The sequence below is a fragment of the Mustela nigripes genome, chromosome 11, assembly GCF_022355385.1.
Source record: "Mustela nigripes isolate SB6536 chromosome 11, MUSNIG.SB6536, whole genome shotgun sequence".
NCBI lineage: Eukaryota > Metazoa > Chordata > Mammalia > Carnivora > Mustelidae > Mustela > Mustela nigripes.
In genome coordinates this window covers 24,773,811-24,791,774 of record NC_081567.1, presented here as the reverse complement: position 1 = coordinate 24,791,774, position 17,964 = coordinate 24,773,811, and the positions used below count along the sequence as shown (strand labels likewise).

The 17,964-nt window shown below is 48.4% G+C and overlaps 1 protein-coding gene across 2 annotated transcripts in view; it reads right to left on the bottom strand.

The window, feature by feature from the left end:
* Positions 1-17,718, bottom strand: part of TMC7 (transmembrane channel like 7) — a 54,892-nt gene extending 37,174 nt beyond the window's left edge. For both annotated transcript variants that reach the window (XM_059415967.1, XM_059415968.1), the window contains exons 1-2: positions 17,360-17,718; positions 1,064-1,307 (exon numbers count right to left, since the gene is read on the bottom strand). In XM_059415967.1, the coding sequence (XP_059271950.1) occupies positions 1,064-1,307; positions 17,360-17,426 (311 nt within the window). In that variant the 5' untranslated portion in view covers positions 17,427-17,718. The remainder of the gene's footprint in view (positions 1-1,063; positions 1,308-17,359) is intronic.
* Positions 17,719-17,964: the final 246 nt, after the last annotated feature.

Genomic DNA, 17,964 nt, shown 5'->3' with positions numbered 1-17,964 from the left:
TCAGGTCATGATCCCAGGGTCCTGGGATTGAGCCCCACATCAGGCTCTCTGCTCAGCAGGAGGCTGTTTCCCTTCCTCTCTCTCTGCCTGCCTCTCTGCCTACTTGTGATCTCTGTCAAATAAATAAATAAAATCTTTTTTTAAAAATTAAGGAAAAAACCCCAACATGACAATGATCATTAAAGCGTCCTTAAGCCTCAGCATCAAATAAAACCCCAGCCAAGAGGATGTGGAAAACCTAGAGCCTTCCTACACTGCTGGTAGAAATGTACAATGGTGTGCCCCTAGGGAAAAGAGCCTGGATATTCCTCAACACGTTGAACACAGAATTACCACTATGACCCAGCGATTCCACTCCTAGGCAGATATCCCCAAAGAACTGAAAACAAGGGGGTCCCAAACAAAATCTTGCACACTGCAGCACTATTCACAATAGCCAAAAGGTGGAAACAACCCAAATGGTTGGGAAAATGGTGGGAACCCAAAACCCAAAATGGTGGGAAACAACCTACCAACAGATGAATGGACAAAAAAACCGAGGCATATCCATCCATACCATGAAGTGCCGTTCAACCGTAAAAAGGAATAACATACAGATACATGCCATAGCTTGGGTGAGTCTTGAAAACATTATGCTACGTGAAAGAAGCCAGGTACAAAAGGTCATATATTGTATGATTCTATTTACCTGAAATGTCCAGAATGGCAAATCTACAAAGAGTAGATCAGGGGTTAGCAGGGGTGAGGGGAGCGGAAACAGGGAGGGATTGCAGATAACAATGAGGCTCTACACAGCTGCAGAGCCACAAGCTGGAAAGAGCCTGGGTCCCTAAATGACTACAAAGTTCCCCCTTGATCTGAAGCCAGAACTGATGTGAACAAGAAACAAACTTCTAATATGTCGAGCTACTACATGTTTGGGTAACTTTGTCGCTGCAGCTTGGCTGACCCTGAGTCATACATTTCTAATTACGTGAACTCTTCAGGAAATGCATTCCATGCATAAAGCACACCTCTGCCCAAAACATACATCAGATGGCTTCTAGATGGCCACCAAACAAACCTTAGCCTCCGCTTCTCAGAGATGTTCAGTGCATACTTCCGAATCGACTGGCTATTGAAGTTTTCGGTGATTCCTCCCTCCAGCTGGGAGCTGTAAGAGTCTGTTGGCTTCAGCAAAGTGCCACTTTGCTTGTCTCGGGAAAGAATGGTTGTCCTCCTGCGTGCAATGGACCGATAGCTTGGCAATTCTTGAAGGAAATTAACAGGTGGAGAAGAAAAGCCACTGGAATCCACAGAGAGGTTCTCTGGGCAAGAAGAAAAAGAGAACCATCATTGACCACAGTGAGCTTGGGAGCCAATTAAAAAAAAAAACTTTGTTGGGTGCCTGGGTGGCTCAGTGGGTTAAGCTGCTGCCTTCGGCTCGGGTCATGATCTCAGGGTCCTGGGATCGAGTCCCGCATCGGGCTCTCTGCTCAGCAGGGAGCCTGCTTCCTCCTCTCTCTCTCTCTCTGCCTGCCTCTCTGCCTACTTGTAATCTCTGTCTGTCAAATAAAATAAATAAAATCTTTAAAAAATAAAAATAAAAATAAAAATAAATCTTTGCATACCTAAATTGTGCAGATGGTCACTAGCTTGCACCACTGACAAAAGCATTTGTGCTTTCATTATTCTATTTACCAGGATGGTGATCGGGACAATACCATCATCTGCAAACAGTTCACTTTCAGCAGCTGTGTGTGCAAATACGCTTTAGGTTACATAATATCTAGGTTCTAGTGTTTGGATGCAGCCACTAGCTAGATGTGTGACCTTGGGCAGTTATCTGAACTTGTTTACATTTGTCAGATGGGACCAGTCCTATTTGCCCCAACTATCTTTCCAAAGTATAGGCTATAATGATTTGTAGAACTCCAAAATAAAGCATTACTCAAATGCATAGTGATACCATAAATAGTAACAATAATAATAGTATTGACAGAGAACTTCCTGTGCACCAGGCACTGTGTTAGGAGCTTCACATGCATTCATGGATCTGGGCTGGCTGTGCGATCTGCTCAGACCAACAGAATGCAGCAGAAGTGATGCTGGCCAGTTCTAAGCCTTATCAGCTTCTCTGCTCTCTGGATCCCAGCTGTTGCCATGTGAACAAGCCCAAGCTACCTGCTAAAGGTTAAAACCAGTGGAGCAGGGACGATCACCCCAGCTGAGACCATCCCAGGCTGGCTTGCAGCCTGCTGTCACTCAGCTGACCACAGAGGCTCACACATATTGAGATAGGTACAATTATCAATCCCATTTTACAGATGAGAAGTTTGATGGGTTGCCCAACCCCATGCCAGTCCTCAAAGCTCTGCATGGTCGGACACTCATCTGTGTCTAGAGGGCTCTTTGTTCCCCAACTACATATTTTTTAAGATCTTTCAGAGACCAAGATGGTTTCCTCCTCCGATTTCCTCTTCCTCAGAGCCTTTGCATATGCTGTTCCCACTGTCTGCAATGAACTTACCACACCTATTTATCCTTTTAGCTCTGACTCACATGTCATTTCCTTAGGGAAACTGCCTCTGCCCCACTGCACTATTACAGGTGCCTTGTTACACATTCCCCCCAACACACACACACTAAGTCCTTTATAGCATGTAACAATTTGTAAATAAATATATAATATTTGCAAATAAATTTGTGTGACTGTGTGAGTACATCTGTCTCCTCTAGGAGACTGGAAGAAAGTTCTCAGAGGGCAGGAACTGGGATCATTTCTTCACCACTGCACCCCAGGACCTAGCATCATCCTTGATTCAGAAAGTAATTTAATAAATGCTCATTGGGTGGATGGATGGATGGATGGATGGATGATTGGATGGATGGTTGGATGGGAAGATGGATGGATGGATGAATGGATGGGTGGGAAGATAGAATGAAAGATGGATGGATGGATGGTTGGATGGGAAGATGGATGAATGGATGGATGGATGGATGGATGGATGGATGGATGGTTGGATGGATGGATAGAAAGATGGATTGATGAACGGATGGATTGCTAATTTGCCCATGCTTAATCTGTGAGTAGGGGCACTGAAAACAGAACCAGGTCTGCCTGACTCAGAAATCTGTATTTGTTCTACTACATCAGGCCACTGTTGGAGGCCAAGTTTTGCTGTGGCTTATGCTGTGGTCTAAGAAGGGAGGGCCTTCCACTGAAGCTGAGGGACACCACCTTCAAGATGGGTTTTATGCCTGATCCAATTTTAGTTGCAGAAAGATTACCTTTAATGGAGAAAGGACACAGGGAGTGGAAGTAGGAAACAGCCATAATTACCTAAGCAATTACCTCTATAGGCAGCAAAACTTCTAAGGCTTAATATTAGATGCTAAATTGCTTGGGTTTGAATCCTATCTCGGTCGATCATTAATGTGTGTGTCTTTGGGAAAGTTACTTAACCTTTGAACTTCAGTTTCCTCATCTCAAATATTCATTCAACAAATGTATCTACCATGTGTCCTATCTGGAGCTAGAGATACTGACGTGAACAAAGCAAATGCCCTATTCACATGGCACTTACATACTGAGGTGGGGGCTGGGGAAGATTAGACAGTAAACAGGTGATGAATATTATGTCAGGAGGTGATAAGTGCAAAAACAAAAACAGAGTGGGGTAAGGAGACACAGAATGCACCAGTTCTGAGAAGGTGGGTCAGGTATGGTCTCCGTACTAAAGTAGTATTTAAGCTGAGGCTGAACAGAGGGCATAAGCTCTGTGGATATTTGGGTAAGGGCAACCCAGGAGAGGGAAACAGCAAGTGTAAAGGCCCTGAGGCAGGGTGTGTAAGATGGGCTTGAGGAAGAGCATGGAGACCTATGTGGTTGGAGAAGAGTGAATGAATAGGAATTTCATTGTCTCTGTTGTTTTTGACCTCTGATGAGCCACACCAGCCCCTCCACAGTCCCCTCCCCTTGAATCTGTGTTAGATCTGTGACTTGCTTTAGCCAGAGGTTGCAACAGAAATGTTGCTCTGCCAATTCTAGCCTCAAGCCTTAAAAGGACCTGAAAGTTCCCACTTCTGTGCAGTTGGGACCCCAAAGTGGCCATGTAAGAAGTCTGGCAATGCTGCTGGGACCATCATGTGGAGAGGAAGAGGCCCCAAGTGCCCGAAGAAGAGACCCCAAGGAAACAGCGAGAACCATAGTCTCTGCCTCTGACCTCAGTGAGCTGTTGCAGCCAGCCCCCAGCTCTTGGGCCATCCTCATGGAGCACCACCATGGGCATGAAGAGGACTTCTGGAAGCTCCAGACCCAACAGACATGACATACAGCAGAGCAAACCATCTCTTCCATGCCCTGCTGATTCTGGCGCACAGAATGAGCAGAAACAATAAAACAGCATAAGCCATCATGTTTGAAGTAGTGTGTTAACAACAGGTAGATGGGACAGGGAGCATGGAAAAGCAGAGGTTAGAGAGGTGCCTGGAGCCAGACTGAGTCAGACTCTGTGGGCTGGCTGTGATGCTTGAATGTGGGGGACGGAGGGCTTGGAGCCAAAGCCCATTGAGACCTGACCATATTTTCAAGGATCACCCTGGAGGCTGCTGGGCCAAGCACGGGACCCATGAGGCAGGGGGGTGGGAGCAGCTTCTGAGCATTAAAGGCAACCACATGGGGAGAAACACTCAGCATAGCCGCTGGCACACAGTGGGCTCCATCAGTGTACTTACAGCTAATAGGAGGAGGGAGCCCTGGAGAGGGGGAAACCAGCCAAGGCCTCGCTCTCTGAGCAGGAGTCTGACAGTGCAGATTTGTAACGTTGGCCTCTCTGATGAGCATGTTCAGACACAACGGGACAGCTGTCCCACTGCAGATGACACACAGACACGCGCCTGGAGCCCTGCCAGCTGCCGGGTGCAAGCCGGTGAGTCTTACTCAACCTTCCACTTCCCTGCTCCCGCGCACCCAGAGGATGTGATCCACTTCCATTAGTAACAGTGGGCGTGGGGGACTGGAGGCTAAAGGGTCCAGGCCCTGGCTGGAGGCCACTCCTTCTGGAGAGCAACAAAGAGCTCTTATTAAGAGCAAACAAAGGTCTTTGAATACAGAGCACCACCCAGCAACTGAATATTCAGCAACTGTAGGGTCAGGAACCAGGGCAGGAGCTGGAGCCTGGGTTGGCTTGTCACCCACTAGCCAGGCCACCCCAGGCAAGACAATGACTGCCTCACGGTCACATGTTTTTCTTTCTCAGGAATGGGGCATATGATATCATGGACCTCATCAGCATGATCATAACAGTGGCATTGCAAACCACACGAATAATATTAGCTAGGATTTACCAAGCCTGTACTTTGTGCTAGGCTATGGGAGGTAATCAGTATGCTTCAATAGAATCATCCCATTTTGTGGATGAAGAAGCTGAGGTTTGCAGAGGTAAAGGGCCTTGCCCACGCACCCAGCTAGGAACTGTTGGAATAAGCAACCTGTCACAGGTCTGCCAAATGCCAAAGCTGTAGTCCTTAGCGTGACATGATTCAGTAGGCCACGGATTTGAGAGTGCTCTGTGAACACTAAAGACAGAAATTATTTCATGGCTCCTCTCTATACTCCTATTCATATTCCATAACAACAGTTCCTGGTGGAAAACTGTAGTTTCAAAATGGCGGCCATCGAAGGGGAATGACTTATCCTCTTCAGACATTCTTGGGAAATGCTGCATCTTCAAACAGAGAAAAAAAAATCACAAGCCTACCTTTGAGCACAGGCATCACTCTTTCTGTCAAGGAGATCCACCTTCCCTCAGTTTCACACAGGACCACACATCTGTCAAAGCATGACATCACCTGATTTCCCACGCCCACCTGCAGCAGTAGCCAGGGAAGGCTTCACTGGCCCGGCTTTTCAACAGGGAAATTGGGGCTCTGAGAAATGGTGGCTTGCCCAAGGCTTTGCTATCATGAGACTCCAGTTCTACCTTCTTAGAAAGACAGGTTGCATCATCTCTCAGAGCCCTGCTTTTTTCTCATCCTTCGAGAATAAGAATGTCTCCTTACGGCTACTGTCAGATATTCTCCTGAGTTGGTCTAGCTGAGAGTGTCGTCATCGGCACAGCCAACGAGGTCCTGTGCTCAGTGTGTGGCAGCCTGTTGGCCATTTGTATGGGAGGCAGGAGGGGTTTTGAGACATTGGGGGGGGCCTCCATCTAGGAATGTCTAGAATCTGTTGGCCATTGGAACCGGATTTCAGCAACTAGGAGATTCTTATTTAGGTGGGGAGGATGACTGGGTAATTACAGGAGATGTGGGGTCAGGGGTGGGCATTAAGTATGTCTTTGGATATCTGGCATCCTTCCAGGGTAAGGAAAAAGTTAGCCTCTCAGACTTAGAGCAGTGTCTTGCTCATGGAGAGCCCTCCATCTGAAGAATGAATGAATGAATGGGCAGAGGAATGGGCACCTGGAGAGCCTCTTTCAGTCCCAACTTTCTTGGCAGTTCTTTCCACAGGCCGTGAGATCCTACCCATAGGCACGGACACTCCCAGGATGTGGGCACAGGCCAACTGTGACCTAAATGGGACTAACACCACCACCAGCCTCCCTCGAGTGCCTGCCAAGAACCTAGCCCAACCGTATTTGGTGCTGGGTTCACATCAGGGTTTTTCTTTCCCCTTGCAGAATCACGGAAACTCCCGGCACTAAGGGACCTTCTGGGTCATCTGGTTCAGGCCTCTTGCCAGCTGCTGGGGGAATGAGTTCTGTTTGACAAACTGCATGGAGCCCCTCTCTGCAGGAGGCTCTAGAGAAGAGGGTTTGGCCTGCCTCAGTGAGCTTTCACTCGCTCCTTCTGCCCTATCTCCTGAGTGCCCATCCCACTGCAATCATCCCTAGTCCTATCCTGTCGAACTGTTTACTTGCACCTTGTCTCTGACCTTCTCCCTCCCCACGCTTAGGACTAGCAACCTGCAGGGGCACGGAGCCCATCTCTGTCCTGCACTGCTGAGTCCCCAGGGTCTAGCACAGAATCCAATACATAGTGGATGCTCGATAAACACCTGCTGAATGAATGAATAAATGAATCTTGTCCATGGGATACAGGCAATGTTGGCTCACCTACCAGGCAGACCAAAGCGTGTGCTTAGCACACTAGCAAAGCAGGGTACCAGAAAGGGAGAAAAACATTAAGGAATTTACCCACTGAATATCATTCTTTTCTATATGGATGATATATACTCTTTTTTCACAAACAAAAATTTAGAGGAAGAAAAATAAGCTGGCAAGAAATAATGATTGGGATGTTGATGGTATGTTATATCCTTCTATTTAAGGTACTTCACACAAACGAGCCTTACTAGAAGCAAGCTTTGCTGTTACCAAGAAATGATCAAATTGGGATGCCTGGGTGGCTCAGTTGGTTGGACGACTGCCTTCGGCTCGGGTCATGATCCCGGAGTCCTGGGATTGGGTCCCGCATCGGGCTCCCAGCTCCATGCGGAGTCTGCTTCTCCCTCCTACCTTCTCCTTGCTCATGCTCTCTCTCACTGTCTCTCTCTCAAATAAATAAACAAAATCTTTAAAAAAAAAAAAAGATATGATCAAATGGCTTGGGTACATCCATTGTGAGGTTACCAATAAGGCAATGTAGACATTGATTTCAAAAACTTTTTGCACTTCTTTCCACTCAGATTCTCTGATATTGTTATTTTGGATGCTAAGTGGAGGTAGAGGACCTCAAATAATTTGTGCTCACAACTCATCCTAACCCTAAACCAAGGGGTCACAGTTGAAGGAATCTAGTTGCAGCCGCTAGGACCTCTCCACCAAGTGGTCCAAGGCCAGAGTTTTATTACTGTCCTCCTCATGGAAAGGCCATACGCCTGCCCATCCATCCATCCATCCATCCATCCAGTCGCTCACTCCAAAACATTTACTGAGCAACTGCTAGGTGCCAGCCAAGCATTGTTCTAAGACTGGGACATAGCCTTGAATACATCCCACAAATTCCCTTGCCTTTATGCGACTTACCTTCTAGCCAGAGGAGACCAACAGCAATCAAGTTAAGAACAATATATTTCAGATGCTGACAGTGCATACAGAAAAACAAGGCAGGGATGGGTTTAAGCAAAGGCTACAGGAAGGGAGGGAAAGAGCCACATGGCTATCCAAGGGAGAGAGAAGAGCAAGGGCAAAGGCCCTGCGGCAGGACTGTGCCCGGTCAATTCAAGGAACCAGAGGAAGGCCAGTGTGGCTGAAGGAGAGTCAGCAGAGAGGAGAGTGATGGGGTAAGAGTTGTGGGAAGAAACAGGCCAGACCACACAGGGTCTGTGGGCCATGGTGAGGACTCTGGCTTTTGGTCTAGTAAGGTAGGAGCCATGCGGGGTTTTGAGCAGTGGCACGACATGATCTTACTCAGATTTAACAAGATCTTTCTGGCTGGCCCCGTGGCTATTTCTATCCTTGAGCTGCACAGCTTGGCATGGCTATATCCCATGCCAGGGCATCATATGACAGGCTGCACTGTCCTTTTGCAATGAAGGACATGTTCTGTATCTGCACTGTCCAGTACGCGGACCACCAGCCACACTGAGCAATTGAAAGGTGGCTGGTAAGACTAAGGAATTTTTAGTTTTATCAGACGTCATTAAATTTATATTGCATAGCCCCATGTGGCCAGTAGCGACTGGACTGGACAAGGTAGAGAGGCCTTGTTCTTTACAGTCCAACGCCTGGTCCCAGAGGGGAGGAGCCAGGGGCCTTGGGAGCCTCCTCCATCTGCTAGACTTCAGAACTAACTGCCAGGCTGGGAGAACCTGTATGAATCATGCTACCTGGCCCCTGGGTGGGGCCTAGGGACTGGCTGGGGCCAAGGCTTTATGACCAGATGAGCAAACAGTCTTCCTGAGGAGTGACTAATTGGGTAATCAGAGCGATGCTGGGTCCTAGACCCGAATCTCCTGGCTTTCAGGTGGGTGGGGCATCCGGTGGGCTATCTGGGGAGCAATCACTGTGATTCTGTCTGTCTGGGCAGGAGACAGACAGGACAGACAGAGTGGTTCAGAGCACCTCCTCCAAAGCCCACAACCTGGATTCAAATCTCAGGCCTACTTGTTACCTTATTGACGATTCCATGCCTCAGTTTCCCCACTTATAAAATGGTGATAGGAGTTCCCACCTGACAGGACCACCCTGAGGATCAGGCGGCAACTAGACACTTAGAAAAAGGTCAGCAAACCTTACAATTTCCTTACTATCCTCACCCAGGCTCTTGCCACAATTACTCATCTCTGCCATTGTTGCAGAAAAGCAGCCATAATCCACAAATGAATGGGCATGATTGTGTTCTAATAAAACTTTATTTATTAAAAATAGGTGGTAGGCTGGATTTGGCCCGTGGGCTATAGTGTGCAGACTCCTGGCATAGAGCAGTGCCTGGCATACTGTGCTATACGTCTGGTTATTTACTGAAGAACTCAATGTACAGAAAGGTTTCATGTTTGCTGTGAGGGATTCTTGCTACGGACCACGCTACTCCTTATGTGGAATGTTTCTCTTCCTGACCAAGACTTTTCCAAAAAAGATTTCCAACGTTCCTGGAAGCAACAACAAAAACAACTAGACTTCACTGAGCATTTACCAGGCACCATGGTTATGCCAAACCATTTATATACTTAGCTCCCATGATCCTTACCATCATGTCACTGCATGGGTCCTTCTTTTTTTTTTTTTTTTAAGGACTTGATTTATTTATATGACAGACAAAGATCCCAAGTAGGCAGAGAGGCAGGCAGAGAGAGAGGAAGGGAAGCAGGCTCCCCACTGAGCAGAGAGCCCGACGCGGGGCTCGATCCCAGGACCCTAGGATCATGACCTGAGCCAAAGGCAGAGGCTTTAACCCACTGAGCCACCCAGGCGCCCCTGCATGGGTCCTTCTTGAGTGTTACCTTCATCTTGCAATAAAGAAGTTCAGAGAACTTTGCACAAGGTCAAGCCAAAGTCTGACACTCCTGGCAATTAGCATGGTGCCCGGCACAACATAAATCAAATAAACATCTCTCAAATGAACACACGGACACATTGGCTCCAGAGTCACAACATTAATGTCCTTCTATTTCAGCAGCTCGTCAGTAACTTCTCAGAGCCTCAGTTTCCAGGGGTGTAAAATGGGCAAATCACACTTGGTGAGTTGCTGTGAATAATTTAAGAAATCTACGGGAGTCCAAAGCCAAACTGCTGACCGGCCAACTGGATCCTCAGGACCCGGCTCCTGCCTGCCTGACTTGGTCCCCTCTTCTCCTCCCCTAGGCTCCAGGCTGAGCCCTCCTCAGATACACCAAGGTCATGCCCACCTCCACCCCAGAAGTCCATACCTCGGCGAGACTTCTCTGATCACCTCAGCTAAGTAGGGCCTCCCCCTCTCTAGCTCATCACCCCTTTCATTCCTTCTCAGCAGTTACGCTTAGCTGTTAACTACCCTATTTTCTTCTTTACCTGTTCAGTGAGTGTCTCCCCTGCTTGGCCAGACACTTCCGGAAAGCATGTCTCTGGCCTGTCCCTCTCACTACTTGGTACCTCGCCTGGTACTGGGTCACGGTTCATGCACGGTCAGTTCCCTTCCTCCTCCTCCTCCTCCTCCTCCTCCTGCTGCTGCTGCTGCTGGTGGCGGGGTGGGTGGGTGGAGGGAGCCCCACCAAAGGTCTAGGTGGTCCCACACTCAAACAAAGCTCCTTTAAAAAGCAACCAGACACAACAAAGCTTACAACACTGAAAAGTCATTTCCCCCTTTTATCCCTCTAAATTCTTCACTTCCTGAAAAAACAAAACAAAACAAGCCAAAGAGGGCCTTTGGGCCTAATCTGGCCTGAGTTGCTGGGCAGAGCTCACTCAGCCTCTTCAGACAGAGGGGGAAAACACAACTCAAGTCAGATGGCTGGCTGGCTTACCAGAGAACCATCGTGGCCTTCCGTGCCCTTTCATGGCCTTCTGTGGCCTGTGCAGTCTCTGGCTGTGTCTAGACCTGCAGAAGATCCCTCTCTCCTGGGGCACCTTTAAGGGTGACAAGTCACCCTGATGCATGGGCTTAGCTGATAAGGGGAACAAAATAAATACTGCGGGATTAATGGTTACTGTCTTCCAGTTTAAGACAAGGTGTCAGATTAAAACAACCCAAATAGTTGCCTAACTATATAACTAATAGCATAACCCCCAAAATATAGGTATACGGCACATGAAATCATCAAGGTTTACAACAGTAAGGCTAGAGAAGGTCCAAGCAATAATAATATAATAATAACAGCAATAAGACCTTTGGAGTGTTCAGCATCTCCCAGGTGTGGTACTCACTCTTCAACGTGCCTATCTCAGTAAATCTTCTCAGGAACCAGGGCGCCTGGCTGGCCCAGTTGCTAAGTGTCCAACTCTAGATTTTGGTTCAGGTCATGATCTCAGGGTCGTGCTATCAAACCTGGGTGTTGGGCTCCATGTTCAGTGGGGAGTCTGTTTGGATTCTCTCCCTCTGCCTCTCCCCCCAGTGCTCTCACTAAAATCAATCAATCAATCTATCTATCAATCTTTAAAAAAAAAAATGCTCTCAGTGAGCCTGGACTAAGCATCTACCTTCAGCTAGGGTCATGATCCCAGGGTCCTGGGATCGAGCCCCACGTAGGGCTCCCTGCTGGGAAGCCTGCTTCTCCCTCTCCCACTCCCCCTGCTTGTACTCCTCTCTCACTGTCTCTCTCACTCTGTCAAATAAATAAATAAAATCTTAAAAAAAAAAAAATCCTCTCAGCGACGTCTAGCTGATAGGAATACAGCTATTCTCATTTTGCAGAGAAGAAAACTGAAGGTCAGAGGAGTAACAGGACTTGCTCAAGGTCACACACCAGATAATCACCCACATTGGGAATTATACTTGGACTGGGCAGATTTCATAAAAACTACTGCCAGATGTCTTCTTTATTTACCTTAACACAAAACAACAACAAAAACCAAACCAGGTCCCAGCCCCCACTCGCAGAAGGAGTATAGAGAGGTAGCTTCGTTTTATTCCTTTACCTTTCCAAATGTTCCTGCTCCAAAGGCGCAGACCGAGTCCCACCCTGCGGAAAATAGGGTCAATCCAAACCCAGTCACCCTTCCCCGAGTGCTGCCGGTGGGCAAGGAGAGAGGAGAGGCGAGCAGCTCTGAAGCCATCACGTAAGTTGCAATCCTGACTGGTGGCCACATGATGACAATCAGTCCATCTTGGTTGAGTCTGTTGGGTTCCCCTGATGAACTATGGGGTAATGGTCACAGCAAACCCCCACATAAGGGTTAAGAGTCCCTGAGTTTAGGGGCGTCTGGGTGGCTCACTGGGTTAAGTCTCTGCCTTAAGCTCAGGTCATGATCTCAGGGTCCTGGGATCAAGCCCCACATCGGGCTCTCTGCTCAGCAGGAAGCCTGCTTCCCCCTCTCTCACTCTGCCTGCCTCTCTGCCTACTTGTGATCTCTGTCAAATAAATAAATCTTTAAAAAAAAAAAAGAGTCCCCGAGTCTGGCCAATCCTCAGAAAGTTAAGCACAGAATGACCATAGGATCCAGTGACTCCACTCCTAAGAATATACCCAAGAGAGCTGAAAACAGATGTTTATCAAACACTTGTACACAAGTGCTCACAGCATCCTTTTTCCTAATAGTCCGAAGACGGAAATAATCCATCCATCAGCGGATGAACAGACACACAAACAACGGGATAACTACACAAGGGAATATTACTCAGCCATAAAAACAAATGAAGGACTGCCACATGCTGCCACACGGAGGAGCCTCGAGAACTTTCTTTCTGCTAAGTGAAGAAGCCAGTCACAGAAGGTCACGGTATTGTATGAGCCCATTTATAGGCGATGTCCAGAATGGGGCCATCCATAGAGATGGAATGCAGATTGCTGGTAGCCAGGGGCTGGGTGGAGGGGAAATCTGGGAGTGATCGCTTAATGGGCACACAGCTCCCTTTGGGGCTGAGGAAAATGTCTAGGAACTGGACAGAGGCAGTGGTTGCACAACACTAGTGTACTAAATGTACTAAATGCCACTGAATTGTATGCTTTCAAGTGGTTGATTCCGTTACGTGAATCATACCTCAGTTTAAAAGTCACTGCGTGCCAGTTGAAGATGATCTAGGATGAAGTATTTACCGAATGGAATGTGATAAACTTTTGGTAAACGGGAAAAGCCACCAGGAGTCATACCATGCAGTAAACATAGAACATCCTGGGAACCATGGGGCTCAGGGACCTGGGGGTGGGCATATGCCTCCTGGGGGGTACCTTAGGTAGGGCGGGGTCTTTGCCTCTCTGAGGAGGTGACATTTAACTGAGATCAGGCAGAGGAATAGTGACTACAAGACCTCAGGAGGAGAACACTGGAAGGGACCAGTAGCCTGAGGCGAAGGGAAAGCAGCAGGGTTTGGGGAGTGATAGCCAGGAGCCGGCTCAAGAGGCAATCCTCTCTAGAGGCCCTGGGAGAAGGTGGTCTTCCAACTTTTATTCCTGTCAGAACCTTCATTGATAGGGGTGGAAACTGAGGCAAATCTTGTCTGAACTTGGGTCTGCTCCATTCTGAAATCCCTGCTCTTAAAAATGATATAACTCGGGGCGCCTGGGTGGCTCAGTGGGTTAAAGCCTCTGCCTTCAGCTCAGGTCATGATCCTAGGGTCATAGGATCGAGCCCCGCATCGGGCTCTCTGCTTGTCGGGGAGTCTGCTTCCTCCCTCTCTCTCTGTCTGCCTCTCTGCCTACTTGTGATCTCTGTCTGTCTGTCAAATAAATAAATAAAATCTTAAAAAAAAAATGATATAGGGGCCCCTGCATGGCTCAGTTGGTTAATCCGATGCCTTCGGCTCAGGTCATGATCTCAGAGTCCTGGGATCGAGTCCCGCATTGGGCTCTCTGCTCAGCGGGGAGCTGCTTCCCTCTCTCTCTCTCTCTCTGCCTGCCTCTCTGCCTACTTGAGATCTCTGTCAAATAAATAAAAAAAAAATTTTTCTTAAATGATATAACTCAAGAGAAGCGAGAATACAGCTCAACGGATGCTTGGGCAGGGTGAGTCCTGTGGGCCAGGTGGACACGGATCAGGGACACAGAGTCCAGCCTGCGAGAGGGGAGGTAGTCAGGGAAGGCTTCCAGAACGAAGTGGCACCGGACTGAAAGAGGAGTATGCCTTATAATGGAACAAGGTGATGAATGGCACCCATGGCAGAGGGAACAGGAGGGGCTTTATATGCTCTAGAAGCATCATTGGATGAAATCATGAAAGGCATCCCACTCAACTAATACTCCCTGAAGGCCTACTATGTACCAAGCACAGTACTAAGCATGAGACATGATGGTGAGCCAAACAGGCCCAGCCCTTGCCTTCCTGGGACTCATCATCTAGTGGGGAACAGAGATGTTATCAACAGCAGTTAATAACTGCTGTTATTTACATGGCGCTGTGGCAGCCAGTCTCCAGGGTGGCTGCCAGTGATCCTCTCTCTGCAAATACCCTGACATTCACACCCTTCCATGGGTCCTTTCTACAATGAACAGGGCTGATCCATGTGACCAATAAGATACTGCAGAAATTTAAAAAAAAAAAATACTGCAGAAATAACCGGGGGTAAGGGGCACCTGAGTGACTCAGTGGTTAAGCATCTGCCGTCGGCTCAGATCATGACCTTAGCTTCCTGGGATCGAATCCCACATCAGGCTCCCTGCTTAGTGGGAAGCCTGCTTTCCCTCTCCTAGTCCCCATGCTTGTATTCTCTCTCTTGCTGTGTCTCTCTCTGTCAAATAAATAAATAAATTCTTTAAAAAGAAAAGAAAAGAAAAGAAATAACAGGGTGTGATCTCCAAGCTCTCCAGATGATAAAAGACATTAGGCTTCTTCCATGCTCTCTCCTGGATCACATGCTCCAGGGAAAGCCATGTCCACAGGGCACTCAAGCAGCCTCTGGGAGGTCAGTACGGAGAGGCTCCCTGCCAACAGCCAGTGTCCATTTGCCATTCCTATGAGCAAGTCATCTTTGGAAGGGATCTGCCGGCCCCAGGCAAGCTTTCAGAGGATGGCATCCCGGGCCCTCACCATGAATCTGACCTCGTAAGAGACCCTGAGCCAGAACCAGATAGGTCATCTCCAAATTCCTGGCTTGCAGAAACTGTGAGATAAAAGTGATTATCACTATTCTAAGCTTAGAGAAGTTTGGGAATAATTTGTTACACAGTATAGATAATATAAGTACTTACCAAGTTTTTTATGTTAATTAACTCCTAATCCTTATACTGACCTCCTGAAGTAGATACAATCATGACTTCCATTTAATACATAAGGAAGCGGCACCTGTGTGGCTCAGTCGGTTAAGAGTCTGCCTTCCGCTCTGGTCATGTTCCCAGGGTCCTGGGATGGAGCCCCGCATTGGGCTCCCCACTTGGCAGGAAGCCTGATTCTCCCTCCCCCACCCCCCCTGCCTGTGTTCCCTCTCTTGCTGTGTCTCTCTCTGTCAAATAAAAATCTTTAAAACACACACACAAGGAAAACTGAGGCACGAAGCACTTAAGTTCTTTGCAGAAAGGCAAGACCAGGACATGGAAAATGAGGATTTGCATATGGAAGTCCAGAGTCTAGATTCTCAACCTCTACACCACGGATGCCATCGTGGCTTTGGCTACACTTCATTCATCCATTCATTCATTCAACACATATCCATCATCTACTATATGCCAGACATTGTTCTATATCCTAGGAGAAGAAAACAAAGCCCCTACTTTTCATGGGACCCACATTTGAGGAGAGACAGCTAAGAGACAAGAAAAGCAAACCAGATGACTTCAGATGGTGGTGAGTGCTTTGAAGACATAAGCAAGGAAACCAGTCGGGGGAAGAGAGAGGAGGGCTGAGCGCAATGGGAAACCACTGGAAAGTTTTAACTTAAGAAGGGGAACGATATGATCTGTTTCATCATTTAGAAGGATGTATATTTCCCGATCTGTAAACCAGAACCCCTTTGTCTCCTGTCTGGCTCCAACTGTCCTCCCGCGATGCCCATACAGCAGGCCACCATTTACAAAGTACAACAAAGTTACAAACACCGTCCCTTCTGAGCCTCCCAGCCATGCTGGTGGATACAAGGTCATTTGTCCGAGGGACAGGAAGACCTTTTAGTCAGAGGGGCCAGTTATGACTCTTCTAAAAGAGATGTCTAGAGAGTCTCCTTTAACACCCAGCAAAGATCCATGATAGATGAATTTCATCATGCCCCCTGTAGGGAAACCAGGGTCAGCATCTTAAAGGGGATGGATTGTGCTAAAATAAGAGGAAGATAAATGGAAACCAACTAGGAAAATACTTGAATGGCTGCCATTAAAAGGCTGAAGTTGGGCTGATGTCAGCACTATTAACAAGCTAGAAAATAATTAGCATCAAATGGAACTTGACTTCTGTCTTCTGATTCCTGAGCAAGTTCCCAGGGTTTGGATCTCTTTAAGATGTCTTTCTTCTTCTTTTTCTTCTCCTAGATGTGAGGAACAATCCAATCATAAGGGCCCCATGTCCAAATCCACACCCATGGTTTACTGTAAATCCTTGTAACAAAATTTCTATTCTCAAATTGAAATAGAGGAAACGCTGCTTATAAAACTCACAGCAGGGTCTTGTGTTTTGTTAAGGACAAAGGTTAAGATGGGAATGCTGTAAGAAGCCTGCCTAGGTGCTGGCAACTTTTCTATCTCAACTGGGTGGCAGTTGTACATGTTTATGTAAAAATCCACAGAGTTTAGACGTCGACGTAAATTTTACTCAGTAAAAAAAAAGGAAAAAGGTGGTAACACTTGGCTGTCTACCGTTTTTTTGGTGCCTTTCGATGTATCAGGCACTTCACATATTTTTTTCACCATTGGTTCTACTAACATCCTAGTCCCATCTTACTGCTGAAGAATCCGAGGCTCAGAGAAGGCAAGCCATTTACCAAAGATACACAGCAATACAGAGCCAAGGCGGAATTCGTTTCCAAGCGTGTCTAATGGTAAAGCCTGCAATGTCTGGGAGGCAGTCACCTCGTGCCAAGAATGGTAGGGCTGGCGGGGCGCTCATACTCTTTTCAGTTACCACCTAAGGGATCCCTAAAGCAGTAACGGGAAGGCACCACACGGTCAGGACTCCCATTCTGATGCTTCTTTTGGGAGAGGGCAGGCGCCCAAGGAACTGGGCGACGGCGGGTTGCAGAAGGGAGACCAGGAGGAAGAGAAACGCGCTTTCCCCCAAAGCCAGGAGCGCCCGGCGCGGGCAGGTGGCGAGGGGCTGGGCCCGCGCCAAGCTCGCCGCAGCTTGCCCGCCGGCCGCCGGGAGCGCGGTCCCCGCCGTCCTACCTGGGTGGATGAAGGTCGGCCTGCTGCGCCTGCCGGGCGGGAGCGCACTGGCACTGGACTCGCTCATGGCTGCGCCCCCGCGCCCCGGAGAGCCGCCGGAGACCCGCTCCGGCCGCTACCACCTCCGCCGCCGCCGCCGCCGCCAGCTCCCCGGAGCCGAATTCCAGGTTCCGGCGCGGACGTCACAGAGGCCGGGGCGGGGCGCGGCGCCGAGACGGCCCTTTTCCCCGCGCGCCGCCGCCGCCCGACCACCGGGGGGCCCAGGGTTGGGGATGGGAGTCCCGGCGGCGGGCGGTGGGAGCAGGGATCCGACCCGCGGCTGCGGAGCCCCAGGCCCGGGAAGGCTCCACCCAGCGGCCGAGATCAGGGGCGACCTCCCGGATGTCTTAACTAAATTTAAAGAGTTATTCATAAAAATGAATAAAAACCGAGACTCTGAACAAGTGTATCTAGTAAGTCAACTTGTGGGTCCGTAAAGCGGGGCGGCGGGGAAGAGTATTTGTTCATGTTTGTAAATGCGGTTGGGGACCGGAGAGGCTCAATGAGGTGCAAGGGAGGGTCTCACGATCTAATGGGTTTGGGTTATAAATTTCCCACCAGATCCG